This window comes from Balaenoptera musculus, chromosome 8 (genome assembly GCF_009873245.2).
Source record: "Balaenoptera musculus isolate JJ_BM4_2016_0621 chromosome 8, mBalMus1.pri.v3, whole genome shotgun sequence".
NCBI classification, from domain to species: Eukaryota; Metazoa; Chordata; class Mammalia; order Artiodactyla; family Balaenopteridae; genus Balaenoptera; species Balaenoptera musculus.
The window spans coordinates 97909831-97932886 of NC_045792.1; the positions used below are offsets into that span (position 1 = coordinate 97909831).

Consider the following 23056-nt stretch of genomic DNA (forward strand, 5'->3'; position numbering starts at 1 on the left):
TTGGCCAATGCATGAAGGGGCTGAAGCAGGAAGACGCTGGGGCCAGTGGATAATTGGTTACGCCAGAAGCCTGTCTAGACTGTACCATACTTATTGGAGGGGGGGGTTGGCGAATTCGGAAGGGTAGCTGCTTGTTCTTGAGTACTTTCAGTAAACACATATAATTATTTTTTACTTCTGAGGATTTCTGCATCGATTCAGGACGGGTAGAAAGCAGGAGGCAGGAAAAAGGAATATTCGCTCGGCCATTTCCCCAGTTCCAACTCCTGCGCAGTACGCCCACACTCTTCTCCCGGTTGCCTGCGGAGCCAGACGGCCCTGCGCGCGCGTTCTCGTTTTCTTGCGTGGTACGGCGCTGTGCTCCTGCAGCCAATCAGGCCGCGAGGTCGCCGCGGTCGCCGGGGTGCGCGCGCACGCCCTAGAGCGGCGTTGGGGTGGGGGCTATGGGTGAATGGGAGAGTGAGCGGGGGCGGGCGCGGCGGCGCGAGCCGCATGAATGAGAGAAACGTGCCCCGCGCGAGATGTCGCGCGCGCCCGGGACAGGGAGCCAATGAGAACGCTGGGAGGGCTCGAGACCCGGCACTGAGGGCAGCGGCCGCGCGCCGGCTCGAAGACGAGCGACGCCGGGCGGGAGCGCGCGGAGCGGGGCGGGCGTGGAGCGTGCGGGGGCCGCGCGCTGCCTCTCAGAGGCCGGACGGCGCTGCTGAGAGGCGGCGGCGACTACGACGGCAGCGGTAACGGGAACCGTGCCGGGGGTGAGTGCCGGGGACACGGGTCCTTGCGGAACCGGAAGTGCCGGGCCAGGAAGGTGGGAGGGGAGAGTGACCTCTAGGGAAGGGGGACCAAGGAGGGGGAGGTGGCTTGAGGCCCCATTCCTCCCCCGGGCCGGGTCATCCAACTGCGGCGGGACCCTTGGGCCCCGGAAACGGACGACGAGTAGAGGCCGGGGATCCACGGCTGCCGGGGCTCAGAACGGGTTAGTGTCGGGCCGCCGGATCCTAGCTCGGGACCCCGGTCCCTCCGCTCCCGGCGCCCAGCCGCCGCCCCTTCCGCCCCCGGCCCTGCACCCCGAGGCTCTGCCGCCTCCCGCAGCCTGCTCCCGCAGCCCCAGTGGGCCCTGCTGCCGCGGATTCCGTCTTCTCTGTCTCGGCCAGCCCTGCCCCATACGGTGTTTCTCAGTGCCCCGGCTCCGGGCTGGGGACTGGGTGCTGTTCCCTCCCTGCGTTTCAGGTCCCCTCGCCCCATTTTTCTGATACTTATTTTGGCTCAAGCCTCATGCTGTTACCTGTTCTTTCGCATCCGTCCTCTTCCTCCCCTACTCCCACCAGCCGGGAGCTCCACGCTTTTAGTACTTCGTACTTTTTACAAGTGGGAACTCGAATATATTTGCCATTTTTTTACCTATAGGAATCTGTTATGGGACAGGGCAGAAAGTGTTTTACCCACTTGGCCGCATGAAAACATTGAAATGAGAAGTAAGAAAGTGACAACGTTATGAAAGGTGTAGGATCACTTATACGTTATACTCTAGACCATTTTTCTGCCTTGGATTTTTCGTTTACTGGTTAATGCCATCTTGTCTAGGTTGACCTTATATTCGCATCTCTATCCTTTTATCCCAGTATCCCTTTGTACTATATTAAATCTCTTCAGAGTATTCATTATCACCCGTTCTTTAAATACTTACAAGATTTATATTGCCATGTACTTCGGTACCTTGGTATAAGATGATAATACCCATATTAAGCTTCTGTTTGACTCTTCAGCCAGTATCTTGACATGTGGATTATTCCATGAAACGTTGATAACTGTGTTCAGATTTACTGTATTATACTATTATACCACTTTATTTCAACAAACAGTACTTTTGCTCTCAGTCATGCTGCCATGTCCATTTATCCCTTTAAGGAGGTACTTGTATTGAACCTTTGTTAAAGCTTGAAACCACATATTCTGTAGTTTGTTTTATATATACATATTCCTGTTGCATAGATTAAGCCTGAAATGTGTCAGACACATCCTTGTACACCTTTCTCCTACTGGTATGAATCCCGACTGCTGGCTCTGATGAACCCCGCTCACCCTGCAGTCTCATCCCTACTACCCACAGTACATCCTTCTGCTAAGCCTTGGTGCATCTTTATTATACCCAATACATTCTTAGGTTTTGTCTTGTCACTTCTAATGCATATCCCCTAAACATCTGAGACACTGATATCTTTTGTTTCCCAGTATTGTACTCCCTAGATGCTGTGGCCTTTTATGACTCTGAATTACTTTGGCAGTATTAGCCCATGTGACTTTTCTCCTGTCAGAAAATATAATCTGAAATCATATATGGTGTTTAAATGATATCCTACGCTAGATAAAATATAAGCAGTGCAATTTTCCATCTTCTCTAATCTTTGGGGTTTTGAGGGGCAAGTTTACTTTAATAGTGTTGTCTGTAAAGCAAGAATTTGCTTCGCATTGTTAACAAAGTTACTTAAGCCTAAATTCAGAAAGTTGGGCTTTGATTCCTGTAGGAATCAATCTATTCTAATAATGCTGTTTGGCTCTCTAAAACTTTTTTTTTTTTTTTTTTTTTTTGAGAGAGAGAGAATGAATGAATCTTGAAGGAAGGCACCTTAGCCTTTCATGCCACAGAAAAGAGAGGAAGTGCTAAATTCCAGGGTACATTCATATTTCACTATTCAAAACTTCTGGTATTTTAATTTCAGCCTTTGGAATTAAGGAAGCTATTACTCCTCTTAGGTGGAAAAAAACCTTAAGTAAAATTTTTGGTCTGCAGATTCCAAGCTGTCATCACTGAGCAGGTAGTGTAGTGGATGAGAAAGAGGTAGAAAGGGTTTGTGTCGGCAAAGGGGCCTGTGAACTCTTGGGTTCTGAACCTGACTGCTCAAGTCATTCAGTGGAATGGCCTCAGGCGTTCTCTAGCCTTCAATTTTACCGAGTAGGATAAGGAACTGTGTCACCAGATAATGAGTTAAATGCTTTGCGATCACTGGAAGAAAAGCATCCTATAAAATCCAAAGTGCTAATGTTATTTTGCTACTACCATCAACAGAAATAATTGTTATTTTTAATCATATCAGGGAAGGTGGGGCTCAGTTGACTTCCTAATAGGCCAATGTAGGAATAGAGAACTGTTGAATTGGGAAGAAAAAGACCAGCCCTCCCCTTGTTGACTCAGTTTCTCATAGAGGGCATCTCACCTTTCAGTGCAGGGACATTTCTCATCCAGGTCCTTTCATCAGTTATTTCAGAAGACCAAAAATTCAGCTTTTGCCTCTTTAAGGTTATAACTAAAAAGTATAGAAGGGTAAGAGTGAGAGAGACATACACAGAAAGGAAATGAGACTGTCCTAATTTTGTCCTACTTTTTTCTTTTTTCATTGTAGCAATAAATATTCTCTTTGTTCAAAGACAAGTCTCTTTTCTAGGACTGCCCTTCACTGCTGTGCCTTTGTTTGTTTTTAGATTTTGATATTCTTGGTATTTGTTACTGCCTATATGTGTCAGGTGAGATGGGCCCCATCTGTGTCAAGAGCTAGTTCTTTGATGACCTTAGGCCAGCTGAAGCCATGTTTTTCTCTTTTCAATATGAAGAGGACTTAGAAGAGTGAAGAATTCTGAACCCATTGTCCTCCTAATTCACAGTCCTTTCCCACATACACATAATGAAGTAGAAAACCATCTTTCTTTCAAAAGGCACTTTTTAACAGAGTAGCTTGTGGGGTTTTAGCCTTGCTGGTCTTAAGAAATGCCATGAAAAAATTTCTCTGATAAAGGTATTTGTTTTTCTCCAGGTGAGGCACTGTAACACAGCTGAACTCTGCATCCAGAAAGCCCAAGATTGAAGAAGAAAGATCAGAGACATTGACTGACCTGGAAACAGGGACCTCTTTGGAACTTTGCTTTCATCCGCAGTGGCTTTTAAAAGTATCATCGAGTGGAATTGATTTCTTCATCTTATTTTGCTTATTGGGAAGAACATGGCTTCAGGGATTTTATGTTTCCCTTTAGTTTTGCATGAACTCCATAGGAAAAGGAGCCCTTAAAGGGTTTGGGAATAACAAGAGACTGAAGACAGGCAAGCTTGCGTGTGCTCTCTCTCTCTCTCTGTTTTCCCTCCCGCTTCAAAGAAAAGGATTTACAACTCAACCTTGTAACAGCTGCTGCCCAGCTTTAACCATCAAGAGAAAGTAAATAAAATTAAACCACCATTGCCAGACTACAAGCCCTGAAGTCAAGGTGTGGGAGTGGTGGCATTGAGAAAACTGCCTGAAAGGGACAAAGACTGCAGTAAAAACGGCTTCTCCTTAAAGCTGGAAGGGGCACCAGTTTCCTTCTTGGATTGAAATAGAAACACCTCCTTTAGGTGCCGCTCACATTTTGTGGAAGTGTGGTAGTCGTGGAGGTTCTGTAGTATCTCCTCCGAAGAATTTTTCCTTGCTTGGAGTGTTCCGTCCTACCCTGATATCCTCCCCTTCTTTCCTTTTGAAGACTCTCCTCCCTCCATGAGCTGTTCCTTGATCTGTCTGACTGCCCATGTTCTCTACCTGCAGCCATTTTCATGTGTACGGCCTACTGTTTGTCTCCAGTTTTTAAACTGTACAAGTTGTGGTTCTTAATCTCTCCTTCTGCCTTGTTCTGGGGAGGTAGTTATTCATCATTTGGAATCACCTTTCCCCCTCCCATGTGCTTTCCTTCATTTGAGATCTTTTGACCTTTGGTTTTATTTGGGAGGGGGAAGGGTGATAATTCTAAATTTTCTGCTTCCCTGGTTTCCTTCTGTACTCTTCTGGCCGTTGTCTCCCTCATCCCATTTTCTTGTCTGTTCTGCCGCTGTGTGGGCCTGGGCTATGCGGCAGGGCAGATCTTCCATCAGAGCTCCAACATGCCCGCGGAGTCTGGAAAGAGATTCAAACCCAGCAAGTATGTTCCAGTCTCGGCAGCCGCCATCTTCTTAGTGGGAGCTACGACCCTCTTCTTTGCCTTTACGTGAGTTTTCTCCCAGTGGTGCTATGGGCGGGGGTGGAGGAGCTCCATGGGAGGCGAGGGGGTATTTTTCCTCTTGAGTTTGGCTACTTACTTGCAAAGGCAAGGGACTGGGAGAGTTTGAGGTCTGATACAGGTAAATCCAGATCCCAGAGATGTGGCAAGAAGCGTAAGAACAGGCCTACCCTCTCGACCTTGTTAGGAATTTTACTCTGCTGACTCCTCTACTTTCCCCTGCCTCCCTTCCTGTGAAATCACAGATGTCTTCGTATTTTCCTACCCAGCTTCATCGTTAGATGATTCTGCACTAGGAAGGAAACGGGAGGGAATCACCGGAGAGTCTTGCAGCAGCCTAAGCAGTCAGTTCTGTGAGAGAAGTGGACTAGATGAAAGGTTTTTCAAAAAGTAGTGGCTGTTCCCCAGGATATCTGAAGCTTAGATTTGAGACTGTGGGAACTGGGAGTACTAGAGAATTTCAGAATTGATTTCCAAGGTATACCAATGAGATGCTTTTGGCTCTTAGTGTTACTCAGATGGTTTTCTCTGTATTCTTAAGAGCCGAAGGCTGGAGAAGTGAAGGCCACTGGGAAAGGGCAAGTTTTATTTAGGAAGAGAGTTCTAGAAGGCTTCCTTTACGTTAGTTCCTGCTGAAGGGAATGACAGTCATTTCTCCCATTCCCTGGTCCTATTAGGAAAAACAGTTGGTGTCGAAAGATTTCCCACTTAGGATATTCAGCCTTTGTTCAGCTGCTTGTTACTGGAGGAGACGTGAGTGATTTACATCTTTTTCCTTTTCCCTGGTATTTCAGCTGTCGACTATCTGGCAAGCGTCTTTGCCGTTACCTGTTTATAAATTAACAAGTACCAGGCTTCTGAGCCTTAAACTGTTGAGTCATTGAGTTAGTGTTCCAGTTGTAGCTCTTGGAACAATCAGAGCAGGCTAGATTTTCTGGGGAGTTCACTTTGCTGTGATTCAGGCTCAGACCTAATGGTGGGTGCTGTTTAGAGCCAGTGTGAGGTTGCCGGCAAGAGGAAGAGAATGAATTGACGTGGTAGGGAATAGAAGCAGTTTGGAGTCACTGAAGGATGAATGAGCAGGAGTTGCTGTGGTACAGGCAGAAATTAACTCTGAGATAGGAGGGAAGGGGCACCCGCCACCTCCACCCAAACAGAGCTTCTGATGCCAGAAGGAATTCTAAAAACTATGGGTCGTTTGGCCAAAAGAGTAATAACGCAAAAGTAAAGTAAATACGATGTTTTCCTATTTAGTTTTTAAACAAGGCAAGAGTGAATCTATTATCTAAGGTATGGGCATCATCCTGCTTCCCACCTCTTCCTCTAAAGAGTAGAAGTCATAGATCCTTTGGCCCCCAGCTCTTCAGCTTGAGCATACCTGTTGAAACCCTCAAGGATTCCACTCCTACCCTTAAGGAGGAGTGAGTCTTCAGTGTCAGACTTGTTTTGGTTTCTGCTCTTATGACCACTAAGTGGAATCAGCATTTTAACCAAGGGACATTTACATGGGATCTTAGTATCTTTGTAGCTGTTGTGGTGCTGTGTCAGGAGGGATAAGTACAACACCAATTTGACACCCTTAGACCTGCTTAATTGGGGAGGGTCTGTTTTCCTTTAAGAGGCAAAGCCTTCGGGAAGTTAGGAAATTTGGGGAACTGGCTAAGTGGTTTTTCTTTCAACCCATCTGTTCTTGAGTTTGGACAAGCAGAAACCTTGTTCTTAATTTGCTAATCTGGAACCACTGAAGTGTTTGGCTGGTTATACCAGTTTTGCCACAAAGAGTTGTCCTGACATAGACATTTTCTCAACTGATAGTTGAAGCTATTTAACCTACTTCCCCATTGCCTGATGCTAGAAGAGTATGGGGCCCTCCTTATTCCATGGTCTCTCAGCCCTAGGACAAAGAATTTTGGAGGACAGTATTGACTCTTACTTGGAATTACTGCCTCTAACCCAAAGGTAGAAGAGCCTTAAGTCTTAGCTAGAGTTCTCCCTGGCAGTTTCCTCAGGACACGTTTCTGGGCTGTCTTTTCCTCCCTGGGCTTTCCCCTGTCCACTCTGGGGAAACATAAATACCCTGTTTATCTTACCTAGCTCTTGGTACCTCTGAAATTCTCATCTCTTCCTCGCCATCTGACCGTATCAGTTCCTCTGCAAGTATACACCTGGGCTGAGGTACCACAGTTCTCCAGAGCTGTTCTGTCCCTTTTGATGTTCAGTTCTCTGTTTAAAACCATACACCACCTAAAAAAGAATGACTGGTTTCAAATAGAGACAAGAGGAAGGCTCTTTTTGAACCAGCTCCTATTTGGGGCCTTAAATCTGTAGCTACTTTGTCATCCTCCTGTTCTCTTCACTAGGCTACAACTGTCTGTTCTTACGTCAGTATAAACCCCGGGTGAGAATTACTTTGGGACCCATAGGGCTGGGAGGAGGAGGAGGAGCCCTTTGGGCTGGCAGACATAATTAGTGGAGGCATGTGGGCTTCCACTAATTAGAAGCAATTTACCCTCCGTGTTTCTTTGTCAAGTAGGGAAGGCTACGAGCAGAAATTATCAGTTGGGTTTCGTCATCAAAAAAATGGTGATCCTCCTCTGCCCCAGAGAAACTCGAATAGAACAGTTGAGGTCTCCCCCTCTGACCCCGTCCCTCTCATTTATAGGATTTGTCCAGTATTAAAACTAGGCAGGAGTTATTGGGGAACCTGTGTTAATTCTTCTCTCTTTTCACTATTTGGGAAGGAGAGTGCTAAAGTAACTCTCCTGGTCCCCATTAGGTAATAGACACTGCATTTAAGATAACGGGCCTGGACCCTCATCTGGCTTAGTTTAGTCTCCTTTTGTGATTGGCAGGGGGGGGGCAGTGCCAGGTGAGAGGAATAAGCAGTTTGGGGCAAGCTGATTTTGGTAAAGTCTGTTAACCTTTGTGGACCTCTTTCTTCTGTGTGTAATGAGGAAGTTGACCTAGAGCAGTTGATTTAAGCAATATGACCTTTTTTTTTCCAAATGAGATCTTCTGGGGAACCCCAATATTTAAAATGTCAGAGTAGGGCTGCTCTGGTTCAAGTGAGGCTGGTGCATAGAGGCCCAGACACTGGGTATCTCCTCTTTGCCTTCCTGGGGACCCCTGAGACCTTCTTAGGGCTCCTGGCAATACCATTTGAAATAAATCGCAGAATTGTATCCCCTAAAGTCTCCTTGAGCTGTGAGTTAAGTCAGCTAGCTTCCCATATATCTGTTTCTAAAACTGATGAGGTGGGGACTTCCCTGGCGGTCCAGTGGTTAGGACTTTGCCTTCCAATGCAGGGGGTGCGGGTTCGATCCCTGGTTGGGGAGCTAAGATCCCACATGCCTCGCGACCAAAAAACTAAAACATAAAACAGAAGCAATATTGTAACAAATTCAATAAAGACTTTAAAAATGGTCCACATCGAAAAAAAAAAATCTTAAAATAAAATTGATGGGGAGGACATGGGGGTGAAGTCTCCGCTGCAAGTGATCCTCTGTGGGAAGGATAAGTCAGGGTTGTCCAGAAATCCATGATGGTCTTTCCAGTGTCCCATCCATGAAAGAGCTTTCTCCTTTACAGTTTCTGCCTCTATCCCCTCTCAAGCATTTCATCCACAGAGTTGGGCAACCTCAGTGACTCTCCCTTCTGGCCCTTTTTTTTCATGACTGCAGAGGTGCTAGCACCTGATTTGAGTGGGAGCAGCCTCATGATTTGGGGCATTAATTGAGCAGTGTTTGTTCTTTTCTTTCCCACGTTGTATTCTCACCCAGGAATAAGTGCCCAAGTCCTATATCTTGTACTCAGCTGCTTGAAAGTCTGGTAAGACAGGACAAATCAAGTCTTTTACGAGAAATTTATCCACTAGAAGGGGAGAGATTGTTTTCCTGTGGAATCTTGAGGATCCCCAGGGGCAAGAAGTGGGATATTCATTCTAGCCTTGCCTCATCACCAAAGAACACTAGTCACACATGTTCATACACATAGTCAAAGTATGTGCTAGGCATGGGAGGAATGCATAGACCTGTTCTTTAGGAGCGAAGTGCCTCTGTTGTTAAATATTCTTGAATCTAGTAGTTCAGAGGAGAGGAAGTGGAGTTAGCGATGAAGGTGGAGCTGGAATGATAATTGATGATGATGGAGATAGTTAATAATGTGGGTTTTTTTGTTTCTTCTATCCCATGAATGCTCAGTATTAAACCAGCTGGTTTAAAAAGAATTCTAGGCTCATTTCAGACATTGTCTCCTCCATTCTCGTACCTGTATTAGGTAGCTGACCTAACAAGCTTGGAGAGTTTCCTGTGAATTACCTAAGGCTACAATAGCAAAGCATTGATCAGGACAGGGTTAAAATCCAAAGCTTCTTGACTCCTACTTTATTTTTCTTACCAGGAACTTATCCATTTTTTAATAATGGGCAGAGTTAGAGAGGGCTAGGAAACAGATGTGCAGGAGTGTGGGTATTGAAACCCACTCTCCCAATTTTATTTGGCCTTGAAAACAGGAGTGCTAAAGGGACGGGCAGAAGAACCTGTTCTCCCTGGGATGGTGTAGGTTTGGGAGTCTCGTCGGTGAGTCAGCCAGCCTTCTGGGCTACAGCCACGCCCTCTGCTTTGGAGCTCTGTGATTATTCCCATAGGCTAAGGACGAGCCCCAGCAGCTCCTCAGCTCCGCCCGCGTCTCCGTCCATCAAAGGCCACAGATTCAGATGGGCCACTTGGGGTGGTCACTTAGGAATCTGGCAAAGTACTGTAGCAACGGCAAGCCTCTCCTGAAGCCAAGCAGAATGTGGGATACGGCAGGAGCAGGCTTTGATCTCACAGGCCTCTCCTTGGTGGGATGTTCCCTCAGAGTGCTCAGGTTGGAAGCAATGGTCTTTGACTTGAATCTAGGAGCGGCTGTTGCCTGTGAAGTTGAGTTATTTGCATTATTTCCAGATACTGCCACTGTGAGGGTAGGCTTTATTTTGGCAACAGATACTGGAACTTGATTCTAGAGTTACACACTTCAGCTGGGATGGGTTGATATCAAGAAGGTTGTAGGGGTAAAGTTCATTATCCAGGGGCAGGTCATTGGCAGGTTTTCCAAGAAATGGAGTGATTTGCTTTGTTTGGAAGTGCAGAAACTGGAGAAAGAATGGGGTCAGAAAGATTGACATCTGGGCCTGCAAGGGGGCTGATGTCTCATTCTCATTCACCTTAGCTTCCCTCAGAGATGGAGGCACCCTTATTTTTTCAGAAGCTCAAGAGGCCACGTAGCCAATTCTAGGAATGAGACATTTAAATCACGGACACCTCAGTGTTCTAAGGATTTCATTTCTTTTTCCCTTCTAATTATCTTCCCAGGCTGTAGGAGTCAAGTGAGTCACCCTTTCTCCTCGTCCCTGGGTGGAAATTGAAGTGACAGCTAAGTACTAGGGAGGCGCTCTGACCTGGATGACTGGGTTTCAGTTTCTCTCCCTCCCTCGCAAGGAGGCTTTGGGTGGGGCTGTGTAAAGGCTCTTGCCTTCTTGCTTGTATTCCACCCCAAACCCTGCCAAGGTACGGGGACATCTTTTTTGAATGAAAGAACCCCCAGAGGAAGAGGCTTCCATAGGAGACTTTGGTAGAATAAAACTAGAGCTGTGACTGAAGGTCTGTTTTTTCCTTGAAATCACTCCCTGCGCTCTAGCTTCATTATTTTGTCTCCCAATTATGTACTGACCCATAAAGAGAAGCAGAGTTAATTGATAATTACTATCTAAAAAGCCTGGCACATCATAAATATTTACTTAAATTTTTTTTTTTTAATGAACGGCTAAATGGAATTTGAATAAATAGATGGTGCTGGTAAAGACTTGTGAGATGCTTTGTGACAATCAGTTTTACCTTTTATCATTAGTTTATTTTTCATTGAGGAGCTCAGTTCTTTTGAATTGTCCTGAATCACTATTCAGGGCTGTGCTTTTTATTTTTTAAAATTTATTTATTTTTGGCTGCACTGTGTCTTCGTGGCTGCGTGTGGGCTTTTTCTAGTTGCGGCGAGCAGGGGCTACTCCTCGCTGCAGTGTGCGGGCTTCTCATTGTGGTGGCCTCTCCCGCTACGGAGCACAGGCTCTGGGCGCGTGGGCTCTAGAGCACAGGCTCAGTAGTTGTGGCGCACGGGCTTAGTTGCTCCGCGGCACGTGGGATCTTCCCGGACCAGGGCTCAAACCCGTGCGTGTCTCCTGAATTGGCAGGTGGATTCTTAAGCACTGCGCCACCAGGGAAGCCCTGTGCTTTTTATTTTGATGGAGACAGATCACCTCTCAACAGAATCCAGGACTGCTGTGGATTAATTCTCCGGAGTCATTTGCTGTCTTGTTCTCCTGGCCCCTTCTTCCTTTCCTTCAGGGAACTCTTCCTTTCCTTCCGCTGGTCTAGATAAAGGGAACAAGGACAGATGCTGGCCTAATTCTGGAGATTAAGTTCTCAGCCACAAAGCAGATTAGGGTATTTAGCCACTGTCTTGTTATGGGAAGTTCTTCCTGAGCTGAGACAGGAGAGAGGGTGTTTGATACCACTGACCAAGCAAGCAGCACATCAGATGTTCTTTTGACACTTCCAGCTCCCAGGAACCATCTTCAGAGAAAGGGAGAGCTCTTGCAGCATTCCTGAGACATATATCCTGACAGAAACTGAGCTTAATCCTGGACTAGGTCACTATTTTGTCAAGGAAAAGTTACCTAAAGCATATCTCTTGATTTGAACCCTGTGGAATATTGGATATGTGTGGCCAGTTTCTTCTTCCTGCAGGATTTGGGGCTGCTTTGGTCTGATATCTTCCCTTTTTTTTCCTCCTCCACTCTTCTGCTTCATTTATTCATCTTGGGGTCTAGTCCTGTGTCTTGGTATCCTTCCTTACCTGTGAGTGGTTTCCTTTTCTTTACCTTGAGAACTAGCCTCTAGTTGAATAAAATTCTCAGGAGTTTCTGATGTATAATGTATCTGGAGAGACTTTAGGCAGTTGAGAGTAGTTCAGAGCCAGCTGGGAGGAGGGAAGAGAAGCCAGAGAGGCAGGTGGTGTCCCATGCTTTGGGTGAATGTGCAGGTCAGTGGGGCATGGCTGGGGTCCAGAAGCCTCAGGCTGTTCCAGAGAAGGGAATGCAGCTGGTGTCAGTTACATACTTAGTCCCTAGCTCTTGTGCCTGGTTAAAAGGAGGTAAGGACAGAGTCCAAAACATGTGGAAAGATCCACGAGGTAAGAATGAATTTGAGGAACACAGACTTTAGTGCAAAGGGTTATGAGTCTTGTACCTTGATCAAAAATGAGTATTTATTTATTTATTTTGGGCTGCGCTGGGTCTTTGTAGCTGCATGCGGGCTTCCTCTAGTTGCGGCGAGCGGGGTCTACTCTTCATTGTGGTGCACGGGCTTCTCATTGCGGTGGCTTCTCTAGTTGCGGAGCACAGGCTCTAGGCACGCGGGCTTCAGTAGTTGTGGCGCACGGGCTTAGTTGCTCCACGGCATATGGGATCTTCCTGAACGAGGGATCGAACCTGTGTGTCCCCTGCATTGGCAGGCGGATTTTTAACCACTGGACCACCAGGGAAGTCCTAAAATGAGTATTTCTGTGGGAAACTAGACCCACTTGTTGGGAAGGATAAAGATAATTTGAGACTTCAAAGGTGAACCACACAAGATTTATATATAGGTATGGGGACTGAATCTTTTTTTTTTTTTAATATTTATTTATTTGGTTGCACTGGGTCTTTAGTTGCAGCTCGCTGGCTCCCTAGTTGTGGCATGCGAACTCTCAGTTGCGGCATGCATGTGGGATCTAGTTTCCTGACCAGGGATTGAACCCGGGCCCCCTGCATTGGGAGCATGGAGTCTTAACCACTGCACCACCAGGGAAGTCCCTGAATCTTTATAGATTTTTTTATATGGTTGGTGTCCAAAGTGTTAGAGGCAGCCCCTCATTTTCTTTATTATCTGTGCAGCTGTCCAGGACTAAGCCTCTACGTGTCACCTGCAGTGCCCATCTACAATGCGATTGTTTTTCTCTTTGTGCTGGCCAACTTCAGCATGGCCACCTTCATGGACCCAGGGATTTTCCCTCGAGGTAAGATCTCCCTCCTCTCTCTTGGAAATATCTTACTGCCTTTGAAAAAGAATGATTTTTGGACATTTATACATTTGGTCTGGGGCCTTAGGAGTCTTGGGTTTGGGGATACTTTTATAGTCTAATGATGAAAAGCAAGTCAGGATCTTAGGAATATATGTCATAACTTCTAGGCATCTGATCCACTTTGGCCCAACTCTTTGATTTTCAGTTACTCATTCAGCAGAAATTTATTTCGAGCACATGGGTTGGGCATTGTTGCTAGTTTTGATACTATCTAAGATGAATTAGAGAGTGACAGTGTGATAACAAACTGTAATGGAAGCATGAAAAAGGTTCTCTGAGACCTTAGAAAAAGGGGCACTTATATCTGCCCAGATAAATTGGGGAAATGCTGCTGAAGATAGGTAGGAAGGACTTTATCGAGTAGAGGATGGAAGGGAAAGGCGTTCTAGGAAGAGGAAGCAGCATATACAGAATTGTAGCTGTGAAATGCAGAATTCAGTGGGTGGAAGTTAGAATGCATGGTGGGGCCAGAAGGGGCAAGAGATAAACCAGAGCCAAGTGTAAAAGACTTTATGTGCGAAATTAGATAGATTATAATTCTTCCTTCGGACAGCAAGACGTCTTTAATTGGGGGAATCACAGGATCACATTTCCTTTTACAATAATAATTCTTATAAGAATGTACAGATACCTTTTGGGAGGCTATTGCAATAATGCAGACCAGATGAGAACTTGAATTCAAAGCTGGGTTTACAGATTTTTCATTAGTAGACCCAGCAGAATTTTTCATTACTAATTGCTTACTAGGGGAGAGTGAGAGGGTGAAGGAATTGTCTAGGGTAGTTCCAAGGTTCCTCACCTGAAAGATAGGTTGTATGCTGGTTCTTTATAAACCAAGACCCAAGTTATAGGACTGTTGAGTGGGTTTGGAGGGAAGACAGAGCATCTTAGACACGTTGAATTTGAGATACTTAATGGATCATTCAGGTAGTTACCCGTGGGCAGTTGAGTAGTCAGACTCATGGCAGAGTCCTCAGCCATGTAGTATTTGAAGCCAACAGGCGTTAAGATTTTCTAGAGAAAGTAGAATGAGATTAGGAAAGAACGAAAGTCAGCCTGACCAGTATTGACATTTTAATAATGAGGAGGAGGAGCCACTGAAGAGGGATTGAGCAAGAAAAGTTAGTAGGAGGATAAACCGGACAAAGTGGGAACCAAGGAAAGTTCATGAAGTAGCTGATGGTTGGCAATATCAGAAATTAGGTCCAATAGTATGGAAACTCAAAGTTGCCCGTTGTTTTAGTGACTAAGAAATTAGTGATCTTAACAAGAACAGTTTGCGACATCCCTGGTGTTCCAGTGGTTAAGACTCTGCGCTTCCACTGCAGGGGGCATGGGTTCATCCCTGGTTGAGAACTAATACGATCCCATGTGCTGCGTGGTGCGGCCAAAAAAGCAAAACAAAACAAAAAAACACACACACAAGACTAGTTGTTTTTTGTTTTTGTTTTCATTGTTGTTTTTTTTTTGGCCACATGGCTTGCAGGATCTTAGTCCCCGACCAGGGATTGAACCCAGGCCCCAGCAGTGAAAGACCAGAGTCCTAACCAGTGGACTGCCAGGGAATTCCCAACAAGAATGGCTTTAATAGTGTGTTTATGTATGTATGTGGGAGAGAGACAGTTAAATTACCAAAACTATAACGGTTTGGAAGGCAGTGAATAGGAAATGAGGAAGCAGAGTCAATGAGTATTAAGATTATTCTTTCAGGAAGTTAAGCAGAGAAGGAAGAAGATGGAATATCTTAGGGCAGAGGGAGGAGTTTTGTTTGTTTGTTTAATGATACAGAAGACTTTAGCATGTTGATAGCATGAGGAGGTGGAACCAGAAAAGAGACAAGCAGAAGGTGATGAAAGAGTAATTGAAGAGTGACCATCTGGAAGAAGGAGATGCTTTCCTCTGCGTGCTGGAAGGGTTATGCTTACAGAAGTAGGCTGTTTCTGGAATAGGAGGTGAGAGTGAGGACCAACCAGCATTACTGGGATAAGAGATAGAGAATTGATGATGGTTGTTACTGATGACATCTCATTTTTCTCTCAAATGTGAAGTTACCTTGTAAGAGTGAGGCAGGTGGGATTGGGATAGCAACTTCAGTGAGATGAGGTTTTTCTGAAATTCATTGTGCTCACAAAGCCTGTGTCACTGTGCGTGGTGACTTTTGTTTCAAAGCTTAGATTAACAAAAGGCGCTTTGAGTCCCTAAAGCCAAGGAAGATGCTATTTTAATGAGCGTTTAATGTTCATTTATCAAATATTTATTATTATGATATGGTCATTTGGGATGATTATTATGATGGTCAAATAGCTCGGTCTTGAAGGGAAGATAGAGAAGACATTTACATAAATACACTGTGGTAACTTTAAAGAGTAATCAAAGAACTGTAGTACTTTAAGAAGAGAAAGAGCTCACTTCTGATACATGATAGTGTGGAAGAATCAGATATTTCAATATAAGTAGCATTTGAATTTTTTTCCTTTAAAAAACTTTTTAAAAAAAAGATTTTAGGGGCTTCCCTGGTGGCGCAGTGGTTGAGAATCTGCCTGCCAATGCAGGGGACACGGATTCGAGCCCTGGTCTGGGAAGATCCCACATGCCACGGAGCAACTGGGCCCGTGAGCCACAATTACTGAGCCTGCGCGTCTGGAGCCTGTGCTCCGCAACAAGAGAGGTCGCGATGGTGAGAGGCCCGCGCACCGCGATGAAGAGTGGTCCCCACTTGCCACAACTAGAGAAAGCCCTCGCACAGAAACGAAGACCCAACAGTCATAAATAAATAAATAAATAAATAAAAGAACGTGAATTTCTAAATTTCTAAAAAAAAAAAAAAAAAGAATCCGCCAAAAAAAAAAAAAAAGATTTTAATAAGTAGTGAATATTCATTATATAGAAAGTATAAAAAAGGTAAATATCACCTATAATTTCCCAGCCCAGAGATGACTACTGTTATATTGTGGTATATTTCCTTCCAATCAATATTGTGAAGATTTATACATACAATATTATTTATATATACCATAAATCTGTAGCACATATATGTGTGTCTGTTTTTATTTCTGTTTTCAAAATGGGATCTTTTTGTTTGTACAGTTCTTTACCTTGTACTTTTTCACTTACATTGTTAGCATTTCCCTAAGTCAGTACATTTGAAAACTTTTAATTCCTATACCATCACTTACTTAATTTTTCCTTCTCATGGGTATTTTTTTTAGATTAATAATAAAAAATGAAAATTGCACACTATATAGATGAGAAGGCAAATTATGTCCTTTAAGTTTTGAAGTGGGGTGGTGAGTTTCTGATAGCTGAAAATTGAAAGGGCATTCAGGTAAAGAGAATGTCTGCAGCCAAGAAACAGTACTGTAATGTATATAGGGAACTAGGGGAAGATCTTTTGGGCAAGGGTGTCTGTGTGTGGAAAAAAGGTTGATGTTAGTTCGTTACTTCCTCTTTCGGATTGTTGTAGTTCAGTCGTGTACTTGTAGATACTGAACTATTATGCAAACTCATTATAGATGTACTTTGATATATAAAGTGTCTATTTCTTTTGAAATATAATATGTAAACCAAGAATATCAGCATATCCATATCAGAGCCACCTCTGAGTCATATTCTTAAACCTCATTTCCCAGTGTAGAATAAATTGCTTCCTCATCTGCGTTTCCATAGTGTTGTATATAGAGCTGATCTCACCGTATTAGAGTTACTAGTTCCTAGTCTCTCTCACCATTAGACTGTGAATTCCTCGAAGGCAGAGGCCATATTTTAAATATCACTGCATCCCTAGTGCCTAGTACAGTTCTAGCATAGTCATTTTTTCATTAACTTTTACTCTCTACAGCTGAAGAGGATGAAGACAAGGAAGATGACTTCAGAGCTCCCCTTTACAAAACAGTGGAGATCAAGGGCATCCAGGTGCGCATGAAATGGTGTGCCACCTGCCGCTTCTACCGTCCTCCTCGATGTTCCCACTGCAGCGTCTGTGACAACTGTGTGGAGGTAAGAACTCTGGGTGGGGTAAGCTGAACCTAAGTTACCTTCTTCCTACCCACAGAATAAGAATTGAATCCAGTGGATTCTTGGCCATGGATGAAAATATAGCCCTGACTACCTGGGCTGTGTTCTAGCTCTGGCACAAAGTGTTAGCAACGAGGTACACATGAGAGGTAGAGCATAAATACTCTGTTACAGGAGGGAGCCCAAGTGGGTAGGCATAGGCTTTCCCAGCACCGTTAGTCATAGCTCCAGCCTTCCATCCCTTGGCTCATCTTTTCGGTTATTTGACCTGCTTAGTGTTCTCCACTCCTTCCACTTCATCATGCTGTTGCATTCAAATTTTACAATTATATTGCTTTCTTCTGCATTCCTTGTCTTTTATTTTTAACCCTTTTTTCAGTGCATTTTTACTTAACTGTAAGCAGTTGCCTGCCAGATTTTTCTTCCAAGCCTCTTTTTTCATGAATCTTAATGTTTCTGCAAAGCCTCTTACATTTGTACGTCTCAGAGTTCCTTGGTCACATAGGATAAACTTTGAGAGGTGGCCTTGGCCTTCGACCAGCCTCTGGAACGTCTTCCTTATAGATTGATAGAGCAAGATAAACTGCATGAACTGTTTTTAAATTTTGTAACTAAATGGTGAACATGATGACAGATTATTAAAAGAAACACTTAAGTTCTGCTGTTTGTTCTGCTTGACAGAAATGATCTAGTGCCATGGTCCAAGGATGCCGCTCAGTCTGTCTCATTTTGCTCCTAGGAATTTGATCATCACTGCCCCTGGGTGAACAACTGTATTGGTCGCCGGAACTACCGTTATTTCTTCCTCTTCCTCCTTTCCCTGACAGCCCACATTATGGGTGTGTTTGGCTTTGGCCTCCTTTATGTCCTCTACCACATGGAGGAACTCTCAGGGGTCCGCACGGCTGTCACGTATCCTTCAAGGCCTGTGGGTTGCGGGACTGGGAGGGGGAAGAATGGAGAAAGTTGAGTCCGGTGGCAGTGAGGGTCAGAGGGAAGGCGGCTACAGCATGGGCTGGGGAAGGCGAGACCACGTTGCTCTGCTCTCCTTGATTGTCTGGCTTCAGAATGGCAGTGATGTGTGTGGCTGGCTTATTCTTCATCCCAGTAGCTGGCCTCACGGGATTTCACGTGGTGCTGGTGGCTAGGGGACGCACAACCAATGAACAGGTATGGGGAGAAGTGACGGGAGATCCCTGGAGAGCAGGGCATGTGTCTCTTGGCCCTCTAGTTAGTGTCTGCTTTTTATGATGAGGTGTCCAAGTTCCTCACGTAAGCATGAGGACGGGCCACTTCTTAGTTAACAAACATTTATAGAATGTCTGCTGTATACTGGTCGATTTAGGCTCTGAGCTAATAGAAACAGTGAAAGACCTGGGCCAGCCCTCAAGAAGCTTACAGTCCTGCTTAAAGGAAAACATTTATTTTTGTGCCCATAACAATAGCTAACCTTACTTATTCTTACGTATGTTATCTTAGTTTTCAATATTTAGAGAGCTATTTATCCCCATTTTACATAAGGAAACTGATGTTTAGGGTCAGATAGCTACCATGAAGTGGACCCAGAATTTGAACTGATGACCCTGACTCTGGAGTTCCCATTCTTAGTCGTCACAAGTATAAGCTTCCTTATGGTAGGACTGTATTTTACTCATTTTTATATCTCCCAGACAGTGGGTGCACAATAATTTGTCATTGATTTGTGTTTTGGCTTTTGGAGGTCAAGGTCCCATTTTTTGACTGACCTGGTCCTTTTTCCCTCCCTCTAGGTTACGGGTAAATTCCGGGGAGGTGTGAACCCCTTCACTAATGGCTGCTGTAACAATGTCAGCCGTGTACTCTGCAGTTCCCCAGCACCCAGGTACACCTACCCCTTTGCTCTAGTGTTCACCCTTGGTTAAAACTTTTGTCTTCTTTGGGTTTATTCTGGCTGCCTTTTAGGGAGGGTTCTCTTAGAATGGGAAGTGCCTACAAGGGAGAGGCACTCTAATGGACCCTGTGAGTTCAGTTGTATTCTTTAGATATTATGTTACTCTCTTTGGAGAACTGAGGATGAGATTTACTCCAGAGTACCTTGAGCTAGGTGTATCTGCCCATAGGCCTGGTCTTGCTGTTGTTCTTGTTCTTCATAGAATCAAAGAAATCAGTTCAATGCTGATCTTTTCCCTGGCCTGGTAGGACTGTTTCTTGTATTTGTAAAACTGCTCTACACAAGGTAGGCAACCATTAGATATTTTGGAACGAACGAATGAATGAATGAATGAAAGCCCTCTCACTCTTGACACTCAGGTATTTGGGGAGACCAAAGAAAGAGAAGACAGTTGTAATCAGACCACCCTTCCTTCGGCCAGAAGTGTCAGATGGGCAGATAACTGTGAAGATCATGGACAATGGCATCCAGGGAGAGCTGAGGAGAACTAAGGTGAGGAATTTAGGGAAGTAAAGCTAGGTAACTTGGGGAATCTCACCCATGGCAAAGAGATGGAAACTTGCTTTGTTTACATCTCTCTTATAGTATTTATCACTTTCTGATTTGTGTTAAAGTTACTTAAACACATATCTTCTTTTTCCCATTAGATTGTAAGTTCATTGACAGTAGAAATTTAGTCCATTCATTTGCATGTCTTCATAGGACTTAACATAGCAGCTTATAGATGGTAGGAGCTCAACAAGTAGTTGTTGGTGGAAATAAGTAAGTGACAGAATGAAACCCTTGTTGAAAGCTTTTCTTTCTCCAAAACCGTCCCCAGACTGATCTGTGTCCTGTCTTCCAATTCCAGTTCAGAAGTATGTGATGACTCCCCAGTGCCCCTCTTACACCAGTTTCATACTTTGAGTTGCCCTAACGCTCAGTTCTCCAAATCTGATTTTCCCTCATTTATCCAGTCTAAAGGAAGCTTGGAGATAACAGAAAGCCAGTCTGCAGATGCTGAACCTCCACCCCCTCCTAAGCCGGACCTGAGCCGTTACGCGGGGCTACGGACACACCTCAGCCTGGCTACTAATGAGGGTAAGGGCAGAAGCAGGAGTGAGAATGTTATTTGTTAGCTGTGGAGATGACACAGGCAAGGGCTGGGAGATGATGCTTATGTTGTGACTGAGAAAACCCAGCAAGTGGTACTTGAACCACTTCTTTGGACAGCGGGAGAAAGGGGATGACAGTTAGCTATTGGCAGTGAGTTGGACATGTCTGTGTGTCTGTGTGTACTGTCAGCATCCGGACAGACCAGAGAACATTCTGGGATCTGTTTGGTACAGTCACTCACTCTGTGTTCTGGGTTGGTATGAGTCTGTAGTCTTGATTTCAGCAAAATCATTATGTTCCTTTGCTTGGTATATCTTTTCCTACCTTGTTCTCCCCCTGTACTTTAACGAACTCTAGCCAGGTTAAGAGAACAGCTTGTAAAGTGGTGCCCCCTGGGCCTTTTTTCCTGCAGAGAGCAGCCTCTTGGGCAAGGACAGCCCCCCAACCCCTACCATGTACAAGTACCGGCCGGGCTACAGTAGCAGCAGTACATCAGCCGCCATGCCTCATTCTTCCAGCGCCAAGGTACTGAGTGCTCTCTGAGAAGTAGGGTTGTCATGTGTGCCAGCTGTTCTGGGAAAAAGAAGATTGGGAGAAGGGAAGGAAGAAGCAGAGGGAAGAGAAGAAAACCAAAGGCATTTTACTAATTGTTGGCTTAGTAATAGCGTTGACAGTTTGTCCTTCATCCAAGAGAGGTCACGGTAACATAATAGATAAAAGCATTGATTACAGCGTCAGATCTGAGTTCAAAACCCAGTTGTGCCATCACAGAGAAGTTCCTTAACCTCTCTAAGCCCCATTTCCTGCATCTTAAAATGAGATACTATTTGTTCCTACTTACAGATTTACTTTAGGGGTTAAACAGGATAATGCATGTGAAAATTCTAAGCATATTGCTGGCACATAACAAATACTGTTTTTGACTGCCTCCTTGGGCTCTGGGGCCTAGTGTCCCAAGAGGGGACAAGAGGAGGAGCACTAAGAACCTGCTTTGCTTTTCTCCCTCAGTTGAGTCGTGGGGACAGCCTGAAGGAGCCAACCTCAATTGCGGAGAGCAGCCGTCATCCCAGCTACCGTTCAGAGCCGAGCCTGGAGCCAGAGAGCTTCCGTTCTCCCACCTTTGGCAAAAGCTTTCACTTTGATCCACTGTCCAGTGGCTCTCGCTCCTCCAGCCTCAAGTCAGCCCAGGGCACAGGCTTTGAGCTGGGCCAGCTGCAGTCCATCCGTTCAGAGGGCACAACCTCCACCTCCTATAAGAGTTTGGCCAACCAGACACGTAATGGAAGCCTATCTTACGACAGTCTGCTCACTCCTTCAGACAGCCCTGATTTTGAGTCCGTGCAGGCAGGGCCTGAGCCAGACCCACCTTTAGGCTACACCTCTCCCTTCCTGTCAGCCCGGCTGGCCCAGCAACGGGAAGCCGAGAGGCACCCACGTTTGGTGCCAACCGGCCCAACGCACCGAGAGCCCTCACCAGTCCGGTACGACAACCTGTCGCGCCATATTGTGGCCTCCCTCCAGGAACGAGAGAAGCTGCTACGCCAGTCACCCCCACTCCCAAGCCGCGAGGAAGAACCAGGCTTGGGGGACTCAGGCATCCAGTCAACACCAGGCTCAGGCCATGCCCCTCGTACTAGTTCCTCCTCAGATGATTCGAAGAGATCACCCTTGGGCAAGACTCCACTGGGACGCCCAGCTGCCCCCCGTTTTGGCAAGCCAGATGGGCTAAGGGGCCGGGGACTAGGGTCCCCTGAACCAGGCCCAACTGCCCCCTACGTGGGCCGATCTATGTCTTACAGCAGCCAAAAAGCCCCATCTGGTGTCTCTGAGACAGAGGAAGTGGCCTTGCAGCCATTACTGACACCCAAGTAAGTATTAGTCCATCCTGGCCCCCAATGGACTTAAAAGTAGCGTACTGCCCTGCAGAAGGTATCAGGGCTTCACTTGTACATTTTAGTGCAAGTGGACCCAGGGTTATCCTGCTTGTAAGATAGCCCTTCATTTTCACTTTTACTCCAGCTGCCTTCATGGGCTATTCCTGTTAAGAGACTGAGGATTAATACTTTTTTCTTAGTTCTGTCTTCCTAAAATGTAATTTATTTGCCTGAGAGTGAAAGGAATAAGTAGAGGAGAGAGGGAATCAGGATGCTTGTAAGCAGGGCAGTAAAATAAAAGGGAATCTTTGTATAAGAAAGTATATATGTAGAAAGCACATTTTTTTCTCTTAACTTTTTAAACTACCTCCCTTTTCGGTGTTGTGTGTCCCACTTCTGACACCTCTCTCTTCTTTTCTTCCCAGAGATGAAGTACAGCTCAAGACCGCCTACAGCAAAACCAACGGGCAGCCCAAGAATATAGGCTCAGCCTCCCCTGGCCCAGGCCAGCCACCTCTCAGTAGCCCCACAAGGGGAGGAGTCAAGAAGGTGTCAGGGGTGGGTGGCACCACCTATGAGATTTCGGTGTGAGCCTTGGGCAGCTCCCCTCCCCCACACCTCTGCGCCTACACCAAAGGGCCCCAGGTGGCCACCTTCCTTTCCTCAAGGGGCTCCCCTCCCCTGCATGGACATTTTTTAAACAACCGATTCCAAGAGGATGAGGACATTTTATAAAATGCAGTGGGGTTGGGGAGTTGGAGAGTTGGGGCCCTGAGACTGGGGTAGCAACCCCCTTCACCTTTTAAGACCTTTCCCTTCCTTAACCCCTGGACCAGACTCAGTGGACATTTGTGCAATTGCTCGCCCTGGAGGGAACCAGATCATTTTTAAACCAGAAATAATTTTTTTTATTATTGTTACGGATTCTATTTTTTTCCTCTTCTGCGTTACCAGGTGTGTGTGTACATATATA

At 45.4% G+C, this 23056-nt stretch overlaps 1 protein-coding gene across 5 annotated transcripts; it reads left to right on the plus strand.

Annotated features, from left to right (window-relative positions):
- The first annotated feature begins 480 nt into the window (after positions 1-480).
- Positions 481-23003, plus strand: ZDHHC5 (zinc finger DHHC-type palmitoyltransferase 5). Of its 5 annotated transcripts, none has more exons than XM_036859772.1 (13): positions 481-755; positions 1408-1501; positions 3810-5004; positions 12983-13104; positions 17009-17166; positions 17924-18096; positions 18252-18354; positions 18954-19045; positions 19474-19606; positions 20071-20194; positions 20622-20734; positions 21218-22077; positions 22509-23003. In XM_036859772.1, exons 3-13 carry the CDS (start codon positions 4901-4903, stop codon positions 22672-22674), a joined length of 2148 nt encoding a protein of 715 aa, XP_036715667.1. In that variant the 5' UTR covers positions 481-755; positions 1408-1501; positions 3810-4900; the 3' UTR covers positions 22675-23003. The 5 variants fall into 5 exon arrangements, with proteins under 5 accessions (XP_036715667.1, XP_036715668.1, XP_036715663.1 ...); XM_036859773.1 differs by lacking the exon at positions 1408-1501 and adding an exon at positions 5694-5769; XM_036859768.1 differs by lacking the exon at positions 1408-1501.
- The last annotated feature ends 53 nt before the right edge of the window (positions 23004-23056 follow it).

What these genes read in the sequence shown, in the direction of transcription:
- ZDHHC5 (XM_036859772.1), top strand. Translation starts at nt 4,901, where the DNA reads ATGCCCGCGGAGTCTGGAAAGAGATTCAAACCCAGCAAGTATGTTCCA. An exon ending in TCTGTGACAACTGTGTGGAG is followed by an intron (nt 17,167 to 17,923) that starts GTAAGAACTCTG and finishes TTTTGCTCCTAG; the next exon opens with GAATTTGATCATCACTGCCC. An exon ending in GAGAGCTGAGGAGAACTAAG is followed by an intron (nt 19,607 to 20,070) that starts GTGAGGAATTTA and finishes TCATTTATCCAG; the next exon opens with TCTAAAGGAAGCTTGGAGAT.